Genomic DNA, 12041 nt, shown 5'->3' on the forward strand with positions numbered 1-12041 from the left:
TGTAATTATCTCTTTTTCTAACATTTAAAAATACAATTATAAATAAAACCATGATGTTTCACATTGTAAAGAGCTACAACTGGTAGACTATGAAATTGCCATCTCATCATGAACAAACACTTGACTTTCTTAGTGTGGGGCCTGTGGGTGAGTGAAGGTACTCTTAAAAGCAAATCAATAGGCAATAAAGAGGAAGAAATAAAAGAGGAAACATTCTATATGCAATGGGAGAATAATGTAATAATGTTCAAAAACTTGAAAATCATTAGGTTTAATGTAAGTTAAAGTTTGAATTTTTTGTGAGCACAAGATTACCTGATTGCAGTCTTGATCCAGAACTGTCAACATAATCTATCATTTTTTTAAAAAAAGAAAAAAGTTTTAATTGTGTTTGGCATCAATGATTGTACAGAAAACAGCAGTATTCCTTGACTCCTTCTCATGTTTCACCTAAAGGAAATCTGTTCAAATTCACTAGCTTACAACTGTCCATTTTTAAAAACTGGTTTACTCTGCATGCCCAAAATAGAATGACTTCTACTCAATAAAAATTTCTTGCCTTGGTCAGTACTAGTAAAATGGGGAAAAAATTGGTATTACATCACCAGGAAAGCAATATCTCAAAGTCAGAAATACAGGTCTACATGTATGAATGCTAGATCCTTCTCTAAACTCTAGACAAATACTTTCCCAGCCTGCAGATCTCACTAGCTGAGAGAAGCAATAACAAATGGGCACAGACACCAGGGAACTGAAAGAACAAACATGACGTCCTGATGGATGGCAGCCGCGATAGCCCGAATTTTTATCTATTTTTGTGGCAGTAGGGAAAACCACTGTTTCAAGGAGTAGTTACAAATCAAGACAAGGAAATAGTTTTGCTGATGATTATGTGAGGGGCAGAGATTTGTATAGTAATGAGTTTCTACAAAGAGAAAGAAAATGTGCTTTCTTCAACGCTCAAGCATGGGGACGCTGTAACAGGACTGCAGAAGATGTAAGGTTAGGAAGGGATAAATAGCAGACTGGATGGGTGTTATGCTAAGAACCATTCTGAAAGCAAAAATAAAATATTGCACTTGACTCAAACAGGGTCTGTGGAGAAACACAGCAAAAGAATCAATGCAATCATTATAAATACTTACCTAGCTAAGTCAAAGGTAAAATGAAAAAATGTTTGGGAGACAGATGCTGGCAGGACTGATTTTGAGACATTTTTTTCCAGATATGGAAGAAAAGTAGAAATGAAGAAACAATTGACAGCATTTCTGAATAAGGGTGGTGCCAAAGTGATCAGAAAAATAATGGTCAAGAATGTGTTTGATGTATTACTGAAGAAACAGAAGAAAAAGAAGATCTTTAGAAGAGGGATGACATGACGTATTCTGCTTCTGTTTGTTTCCTTTTTGAACAAATGAGGCCTCCAAAATGCAAGAAATGGGTGTTTATGCTTATACAGAAAGTCCAGAGGATTTCAAAGGGACAAGATACTACTCTAGACTACTACAGCTACATACTCTAAACTATCTCTAAACTCTACTACATAATCTAAACTATCAAATACACAAGCACCATTTTCTATGGAAAAGCATCTGCTTAAAAATATAAAACCGGAATTTGGCTAATCATCTGATGTCAGTTTAAGTTTCAATAGCAAGGTCCATAGTTAAAACTATCTATTATGAAAAGTTTTTGTGTGCAAACACCGTCTAACATATCCTCAAGCAGAATTGGTGTCCTAGGCTGAGGGAAAATGAAGTTGTAAAGGAACCAAGGACATGTTTCACAAGGAACTTGAGGAACTGTTCCACTGTGAAACAACCATCTGGAACTGATAGCAACAATGATCAATTATATTTAAATAACAAATTGCACATACCTTATCTGAGCCTGTCTTTCAGAAACACTAAAACTTTGCTTAATTATACCTGAAACAAACACATAAATATTATTTTCTGTTTAAAAGAAATGTACAACATGCATGTTAGTATCTTCTATTCCCAGACATGGTGTCAAAATAACTTCTAAAAATCAGCATGAAACAAACTCCAAACCCCCATTTGACTATTAAGTTGCTGTTTGATGTATCAAAAATTTGCTTGGATCATAACAAAAATCTCAGCCTGACAGAGTATTTTAATAAATTATGTCAGAAAATTGTTACAGAAAGTAACAACACAGGCTGACTAGATGTCCACAGAATATGCATGAGGATTTGCATTAAATTGTTACAGGTACTGCTACCACTATAGTCACAACGTAGTCTCTAGTCTGGATATGGAGATAGAATATTTGCCCATGTTCTTAGAGGTTCACCAGATATTTACTGCCACCATTCCATTTGGGGGCTTTCTATATGCAATAACACATGCAATACCTTATTTTTAAAATAATCCTACTGAAGTCAAGGGCTTGAAGACAGCAGCATGACCAGTTATTGGGCCAACATCTAATCAGCAATGAAACTGAATGTAAACATTTAAATCATTTATTGCATACTGCCAAAAAATGTGTAGAAGGAAAGCTAATGTTTGATGACATCTATTATTCATGCACTTGGAAAGCATTGTCTTAAAGCAAATATTAGTCTTAATCATTTATCTTAAATCATTCCTGTAAAACCATTCTTTTGATGGTAATTTGGATGGTAATTTGAGACCACCCTGGTATCTCATTTTGATTGAGTGTACGTTTACTGAAAAGATAATTCTGCTAAATGAGAGTGTGAGTAGCAAGATTAGGACATTCTTACAATTTTCACATACAATTAATGTATTTTAATACAAGGCCTGCATCTTTGTCTACATGAGATTTTTTTCCCACACTAGTAACATCAAAAACATTATCTCTAAACAAGAACAGAGGCATCTAATCACTCAAACAGCAGATAAGAAAAAAAAAAGATTTTATGTCAAACTTAAACTAGTTTTCCCATTGTTGGTCTTGTTATAGCAGTTATATTAGTTCTTGAGCAACTGTAGAACAAACATATTTTTGAGAATCTTAGATCCTTTCATGTTCAAACGTACTTTTGTGTTGGACTCTGAAATATTTTCCTACTTTTCTGAGATCCTCTAAATTTAAAAAAATTCTGAAGGAGGCTTTCATCTGTCAAACTGAATTCACTTTAAAACCAAAAGAAATTATACATCTTTAGGCCAAATCTGTCTCCCTAAAAAGGAGACACAGAGACAGAGAGAGAATGAAAGAGAAAGAAACAAGAAAGAAACAACATTTTAATCTTTGCTGATACTTTGCTTAGCAAAACAGACACCAAAATTCTGTGTTAGTTAGCACAAAAGACTATTTGATAAGAGCAGCTAAATTACATAAGAGCAAACAAACTAGGCCCTCATAGAAGCAGAAGTTCTTCAATTAACTTTGTTAATGAGACAGAAAAATAGAAAAAGAGAATGCCCACAGCCTAGAAAGTGAAGGAAATGAAAAATATTATTGTGCCTATTCAAGGAACAGATATTTTACCTGCTTAGGACACAGACAAAATAACACAAATACAAAAGTAGAAACTCTGAGTGAATGTGAGTCATGTTGCTTGGGGTAAGGATTTTGAGTTGCAACCTCAGACTCTCTGTCACAACAAATACCATAATACATTGTGTGAATACGTGCAAGAAAATCTGTAACTAAAACCACTTGGCTTGAAAGCTAAGAGTGAACACAAATGTTTGCTAGAATTTTATAAAAAACAACCCCCTTTTCAAGTATTCATATACAAAATTGGGTTTGAAATATTTCACCCTTTGGCTGTTTCAAATAATGGGTCTCTTATCAGTAGAGGGTTCATATCCAAATTTGTTTGATCAGTTTGATGACTCACCACATCTGACTTGCTAATCTGCCATCATATGAGTGTATTTACAAGTGCATGATATTTCACACCAAAGAGTCTGTATCACCACTGACTGTACACAGCAGAGGTGCAATATTTTCTGATTCATATGCTAAAGTTAGGAAAATACTTATTAATGCTAAAAAACAAAACCCCAAAGATGATGATGAACATCACTAAACAATAGCAAACACCCTTCAGGCCTATATTTATTGCTTATTATTGTGCTAGAGACCTACTGAGCAGCTAGACCTGAGAGAGGAATCTCATTATGTTACTAAGTATGAAAACACAGGAAAATAATTTACTTAATAACTAAACACAAGGAGACTCAAACATGTAAAAATCATTGTAATAAACACACTCACATGCGTACCCACACATTCAAGGTACACAAATGACTTTATTCATAATCCCTGGTCTTCTGTGTATGAGTTATGCTAATCATACAAAGCCAGTCAGGGAGTAAGAAACAGCACAGATGTGCAGCAAGGTGACTCATGTAAGTCATGGAGCACATAGTGTACCCTGGTGTTCAGCTCAGGGTTTCCTGGGCCATATTTCCTTTTACCATGGCTACTCCTTTGACATGGACAGGAAGAGCAAGGCAATATGTTCTGTTCAAACACCTTGCAAGAGGGCATTTTTCATTCAAGACAATCTCAAGGAAAATGAAATACAAACCCTCCATCTCTTTCCTGTTTTGTCCCCATTCTTCTTAGAATGTGAAAGACACACAAAAGCCAAAGCTTTTAATACCCATCAGCCTCCCTGTTCTGAATAGCTCTATGCAGATTCCTTGAGGACATTAAAAAAGGTATTAAATGAGGCATAAATAATTTCTCTGACTGCTACTTTGGTCTTTAGCAGCTGATGTAATTAGAGCAACTTCTAAGACTTTAACTTCTTAACATGTATCAACATCAGTAAAAATCATACAAATACATTTTAATATGAAGTTTCGTGTTCTGCTCTTGCAGGCACCTAAACAGGTAGTTGCAAGGGAAGAGCTGGTAACATGATATGAGATCAGAAAAACCTGAGATGATGGTAACTTTTGCTTTGGTTTTAACTTTCACTTCAATGGTATCTAAAAAACAAAACCTCTGAAAACCTTTCCAAGTTTGATCAGACTGGCAGGAAAATTGGATTAAAATTTTGTGTTAGCAGAGAACTTCAGTACATCTCCTTGAAAGAAATGGCAGCAAAGGGAGTGGTTTTTGAATGGCAGCTCAATGATCTTTTCAGGAGTAAGGTGAAATTACCTTTATTTATTCAAAATACTCTTAGTAAACTGCCCTTCAAATCACTATACACAGGAATGGGCAATCCCAACCAGGTTAATTAAGCTGTGTTGCAGAGCAAACAACTAAGTTTTTTTCTTGCTAGCAGTGATTCCATGAACAGCAGCAGAAGGTTACATAAACATACTTCAAACTTAACTCAAGCATCATATAGGAAAACCAGGTCTTGGCTGATGTCTTCAACAAAATCCCATTAGTCTCAGTTCTCAAGAGAAATCTAAATCTTAGACAAATAATGAAAAACAAGCCTACAAAACACTAAGGTCTCCCAAGTTCTTCACAGACAGCCATTGCTCAAATGATAGATTTCTTGGTGCAATAATAATTTTCAAGAAAATCCCTAAACTTTATCCTCACAAACCAGAAAACCATATATAGCAGATGTCAGACAATCTTATTCCAAAACTTACTATCTAGTCATCTTATTTAAAGAAGAAATGTCTTGTCAAGTCACCAAATCCATTAAATACAACTGGTCTGAATTTAAAAAAAAAAAGGCTCATCTTTGTGAGCACAGAATTTTTAAGATATAAGGTAACTGCCTGCAATGTAGCCCAAATCACAGGCTCCAGAAAACAAATTATATTAGTGAATGGGGATTTCTTTCATAATGTGTTTGTTGTTATCCTCAAAAGTAGTTAAATTTGGAGTGATGACCTAAACTCATGACCTAAGTGATGAGCCAAATCACTTGCTACATAAAACACACAGAGTTCCTATTTGAGAGTATCCTAGTTCTAGAAATCCTCAATTATTCAACTGGATACTGGATACAATACTCAAGTCCTGGCAATGTGTAAACCAGTTGCATTTCTCAAAGAAGGATATAGGAGACCCTTTTAGAGTTACATCACTAGAATATTGTTCAGGTAGATCTGTGATATCTTCATTACATGGTAACTTTTAATCCTATTACAGGAAAGGAATCCTGAATATCAGTGTCTTTGCTTATTGGTCACAAGATATAAAAGTGCATGGATTCCTCCAAATAGTGGAAGCATAAATGAAATTATGAGGTAAGAGAAAAACTTTTAAACAAGATACAGCTGTACAACAGGACTGTGTTTTGAGACTTCCTAATCTCTTGAAAAGGCTGAGCAATTCTGAAAAGAATCTATTGCATGCTGCCTCTATATTGTGAGGAAGGTTAGGAGTACATAAAGCCTTAGACCAGGGTTTTCTAATAGCAGGTTTTACGCAGAATTGTTGTTTAATGTATATAGGACACTGTCCTGGTTGTGATGAAAATGAACATAATTAAGAGAAACAAAAAATATTGTCCAAAAGAGCATTCCCAGACAAAAAGTAAATTTTTCAACTCTCACCCAACTGACACGCTGGCTCTACTGGACTACTATGCATTAATACATATCACATATTTTCCTGCTATTTGGTTTTACCAACAGAAGCAAAGGTATGTTTACACTGTAAACCAAATGCAAAAAAAAACGTTTAATATGACTAAGCTAAGGTAAAGTTGGGAACCTTGTAATTTTCAAGAAAGAAAGAAAGTGCAACTAATAAACTGTTACCATCCCATCATTCTTCACAGCTTTTTGACTCAGTATGTCCCTATCCTCTGTCAATCTTCATAATTTGAAATTATAATTACTTCAGGAAAAGAAAAATGCATCTGTCACTGCTGCCTCTATGCTTCTGAAATGTGCAGAATCTTGTTCCTGTAGGATTAATCATTTCAAGTACCAGGAGCAACTATTCCAGAATCTACACACCCTGCACTTGGCAATCTTGTTAAAGGAGCTGGTCTTGTAGAAATACATTGTCTATACATTCTGTACTAAGAAGAATAATTCTTTTTTTAAAGCATAATTGAAAAACACTGAGTATGCAAGTCATTAAAAATATTATGACAATATGGGACTATAAAAAAAGCTTCCCCCTATTACTGACAAATCCATACCAGTGTCTGTGCTACTGAACAGCTCAGCATATCACACCTTTTTGCAAAATACCACCCTAGTTTCAAATTAGAATGATCACGTTTTCTCTGAGAATGATGTGATGACAGCACAATTAGACAAATCCTTTCACGATCCTCATCAATATACCTGAAATTAAAACTCTCATCTTCATTTTAGAAATTTCCAATTTAGCTAGATCAAAGTTGGCCACATTTTCCCCTGTAATGCTGACATGCTTGACAAAACCATGGCTGATAATTCAAACTCTGTTACCCACTTATTATTAATGAATGGAACATTTCTCAAGCAATACCCAATTATCCTGAATTTATATATTTTTTTAAGTTACCTTTTTTTTACCCCTGAAAAGTAGAAACATTTTCCAGCATTAATTACCACTGATCTATACCACTGACTTCAACATGAAGTAGAAACTACAGCTGATCTAAGAATGTAAGACTGCAGTTATTTTCCTGAGAAAGCAATCCTGAAGTATCTATATAATAATTAGACTCTATGCCAGGAGAAAAATGGATGACTTCTAGAAATACTGATTAAAGCTACTGGGACTGATAAGAACTGTGGGGATCTTTCCACTTAAAATATTTAATTAAAACTATGGCAATATGGCATGGAACATTCAAATATTAGGAAAAGCTGTATTTTGTTAAAGTCAAAATCTTAACAAAGAAAAATTACAAGGAAATCATTACCACTAATGCTTTGGGTGTGGTGAGTTACAAACTATAGAAAGGCTTCAAATTTCCGTGCACAGTGCTGAACTAGCCCACAAAGAATTACATTCCTGTGAGATACACAATGTGTTATTCTTCAGTATGAACACAGAACAGAACTTTGTCCCTGGAAGCTGCTTTTTCTCAAGGGCTTCATTTTATGCAGCCCCTTCCCACAGTTATTCACAGCTTCCCTCTATCCTGCAACCTTCTCCTGTTACTCCCTTAGCACAAGAATGGGGCCACAAAAAAAGCGTTCTCTAAAATTATTATTTTTAAAGAAAATTTTGACAATAATCTCAGGGCTGGCTAGCCACAGGTCCTCCAGCCTTCAGAACGGCAGGCTATCCAGTTACAATTAGCAAATCATTTTAATGGATTTTAAGTAGAATTACCACATCATTATTTGCCCTGCACTAATGGCTTCTGTAAAAAGAGCTCATCCGAGCTCTTCAGTATCTGGGCCAAAATACGAAATAAAATCCAGCTACCAAATAGGATTACAAGCAAATAATGTTATTCTAGGTTTTTTGAAGCCTGGGACATTTGCAGCAATAATATTTTCTAATCTTCAGACAACTACATTCCCTTCACCTTTTAAAAGTACATCTAAATCATCCCCATATTTTATTAATGGAAACCTTAAATTTTGCTTAACTCTAACACCCACCTCTTTTTTCTCTGGTATAAAATGCCCTTTCATTTCACTAATCAGAATCCCACTGCATTTAATAGGTAGGTCATGGTAGCTCACAATCTAGCAAGTAAACTCATAGTGGTTAGTGCTAGTATATTTCGAGTTGATTTTTTTTTTTTAATTTTCAAATTGGAAATATAATCCCAAAAAACTGTTACTGCACACAACACAGCTGGTGTTTTCCAATTTGATTACCATAAATAACTATAAGCAGAATTAATGCTGTGTTTTGCCACATAATTCTGTCCTAATTAAATCTGCACATTCCTTCAGTTCCATTCAGTCAATTCTTCCAGACAGCTAAAGCTTGCCTCTTTCAACTTTCTTCTTCACACTCTTCCATCTGTTTCGTATCAATATTAGTCATCTTATGTTTAAATTAAAAACCACCTTCCTTCTCAAGAAGCTCAATAATATTCCAGTTTTCATAGTTGCTACTGCAAAATATGGGGACAAGCTACACAAAGTTCTGGTGGTACTAAATGTATGAAACTGGACACGGCTGTCACAGAGGCACAGTGATTTTCTTCACTTAGGTAACAACAGATTGTGAACTTGTGACAAATCATGAAATAGCCTCATATATTGGACTAAACAACTGCTTCACTGTTAGAAAGTTTTGTACATTTCATTCTTGAAGAATCTTACGAACAGCAGACTCTTCCAAATTACTTGAACTGGAGCTGTTTGAATTGTCCACTATGTCTACTTCATTGTCATTCAGAGAAAATACCTGCACATACAAATGAAAACAAAGAAATTTTTAACCCACCTCTGACCAGCATGATAGCACCTGATGCTTCTTTTGCTGACATCTACCTTTCTCCATAGTCCAGTCATCCTCTACCAGGACTGCTTCATATGTTCTTTCCTCATCTTTTCCATGTGCAGACTGACAACTGTCAACTGGAAGGTCAGTATTCTTTGAAAATTCACTTTTGCAACTGACTGCTCCACTGCTGCTATGACGTAGACTCAACTTCTCATCTTTTTTCTGACAAGAAAGAAGAAAAAGGCAATGTTAGATATTGTCCTTTTTCAACACTTACTAGAAAAACCAAAAATTAAAGTGTCACTTGTACATGCACAAACAGAACTAGACTTAGCTGTTAGTCCAGGACTGCACAGTACCTGGTTCAGTTACTGATTCTAAATTTAGAGAAAGACTATCAAACTCTTAAACTAAACAATTTATTTCTTCTTGGTGACAGTCTTTTCACAACAACCACTGAAAGTGAGAAAAATGAAACAAATGCCAGAGCAGAAGCAAATACTGACCAAAGGAAAAAGAACAGACTGGACAAAGGTAGTAGGTTCCCAAGGACAAGCACTGGGAGATTTGCTCTCTTCCATCTTAGATAATGAAGAGCAGTCCAGTTCTGGATAATGCAAAACCTGCATAACAGTCAAGAGAGTAGTAAAATACGAAGTGAACTTGAAATTATGTTGTGAGTGAAATAAGGACCGGGAGAAATATTTCAAGGGCAAATCAGGCCCAACTTCAGTAGCAAAATGAAGTTTATTACTAACAGGATCAGAGGAGGATAATGAGAGGTAAAATAAGCCCTTAAAACACTGTTCCACCCCCAGCCCCTCCCTCCTTCCCACCAACAGTGCAGGGAGACAGGGCATGGGGGTTTTGGTCAGTTAATCACTGGGATTTTCTTCTGCTGCTCTGTGAGAGGAGTCCTTTCCCTGTGAGGTCATGGGGTCCCTCCCACTGGAGACAGCTCTCCATGAACTTCTCCATCGTGGGGCCACTCTCATGAGCAGCAGCCTTCTGCACCTGCTGCAAACATGAGTCCTTCCCACGGGCACACAGTCCTCCCAAAACTGCTGCAGCGTGGGTCTCTCTTCATGGGGTGCAGTTCTCCAAGGACAGGCTGCTCCAGCCTGGAAGCCAGGGCCCTCCCTCTCCACCAGGTCTTCCACTAGATCACAGCCTCCTCCGGGCATCCACCCACTCCCCCATGGGCTGCAGGTGAATCTCTGCATCCCTTCTGGATCCCCATGGGCTGCAGAGGCACAGCTGCTTCACCATGGTCATCACCAGGGCCTGCAGAGGAATCACAGCTCTGGCACCTGGAGCACCTCCTGCCCTCCCCTCCTTCTCCACTGACTTTGGTGTCTCTATGTTGTTTCCCTCACGTATTCTCACCTCCTCCTCTTCTCTGACTAGAAACAAAACCTGTAACTTTATTTTGATTTTCTTTTTAAAAATGTCATCACAGAGGAGTTACCAGCCTCTCTCATTGGCTCAGCTTTTGCCAGCATCATGTCCATTTTCACAGCCATCAGCCATTGGCTCTGCTGGACATGCTGGAAGCTTCCAGCAGCTTCCCACAGGATCCATCTTTGTGACTCCCTGCTACCTAAAGCCAGGCTGTGCCAAACCAATACAGATGTGAGGCCAGAGAGACACAAAGGCTGAAATGACCAAACGCTGCTGGCATTATCAAGCAGAGCTACAAAAATCAAAACACTGAATACAAATTATTTGTTTGTAACATTTAAGTGCCGCATCTTGTTTGTTATTTGATGTATATAAAATTCTGCTCCTGCAGCTGTCGATGTTTATCACTTTTCCAGAATGAATAGAAATCCCCAGTCCCTGCTATTGCTTCTATTTTAATGCAACATATTTTGAAGGAAGACTTTTTATGATCTCCTATTTTTCCAAATCTTCGCATATTGTTTCTGTTATTTCTCTTGTGTGTAAAAAAATTCATATTTCTTTTTACTCCATCCTGTCAAAGTAAAGCATGATAAAGGTGGACAGAAGATAAATTATATATTTATAGCAGATTAAAGAAATTAGTTTATTTAATATTAAAGTCATTTCAGAAGATAATACATTCCTAAATACCTATATTCTTACCGACTTTGCATAAGGCAATTTGTCTTGTATCTAAGACAACTGTCATTCAAAGGTTTTCCCATTAAGTATTTTGACTTTATTAGGACACAGCAGAGTGAATGCACTAGAAACTTTCTCCTCAGAAACTTCACTGTATCTCGGAGCATTCACTATACATACCACTGTCTACATAATGATCTGCTTCAACTACCTTCCCATCCTTTGTTCTAGTCCCATATCTATAACAAGCCAAGAGATGGCTTGTTAAGGTTTTCTCTTTAAATTCAGGTGGAAAAAGGTCATTTTATACTTCAGTACTGGGCTGCGGTTATGTCCAAGATGCCACAATAGCAGTGACTGCAGTGTAGCACGGCATGAAAACCACTAACGATGACTCTCAAGCTGACTTTAAGAGAGGACTCCAGTCCTGGCACACATGAACACACTTCTTGTGCCCTGAACAGTCAGTGCATAGTTACTGAAGAGAAACAGTTCACCTGCTCTACATCAAAGGAATCAAAGCAAAGACAGAGAAGGGTCAAACTGCAAGGACATTTCAAACTCAAATCTCCTTTCAACATTTTCAGTATTGAACCTCATACTCAAAAGACTAATTCTTAACAATAACTTGTAAATCAGGCGGAACTGAGGGGGGGAAAAAGATCGAAAAGACATCT

At 36.7% G+C, this 12041-nt stretch overlaps 1 protein-coding gene across 1 annotated transcript in view; it reads right to left on the reverse strand.

The window, feature by feature from the left end:
* Positions 1-12041, reverse strand: part of NEK10 (NIMA related kinase 10) — an 82338-nt gene that overhangs the window by 13284 nt on the left and 57013 nt on the right. Inside the window, 6 exon segments of the mRNA XM_071429910.1 lie at positions 316-338; positions 1050-1053; positions 1085-1095; positions 1880-1928; positions 9156-9240; positions 9301-9501. Coding sequence (XP_071286011.1) covers positions 316-338; positions 1050-1053; positions 1085-1095; positions 1880-1928; positions 9156-9240; positions 9301-9501 — 373 coding nt within the window.

This window comes from Agelaius tricolor, unplaced genomic scaffold, assembly GCF_023055355.1.
Source record: "Agelaius tricolor isolate 1412-34295 unplaced genomic scaffold, bAgeTri1.0.p SCAF_6, whole genome shotgun sequence".
Classification (NCBI taxonomy): Eukaryota; Metazoa; Chordata; class Aves; order Passeriformes; family Icteridae; genus Agelaius; species Agelaius tricolor.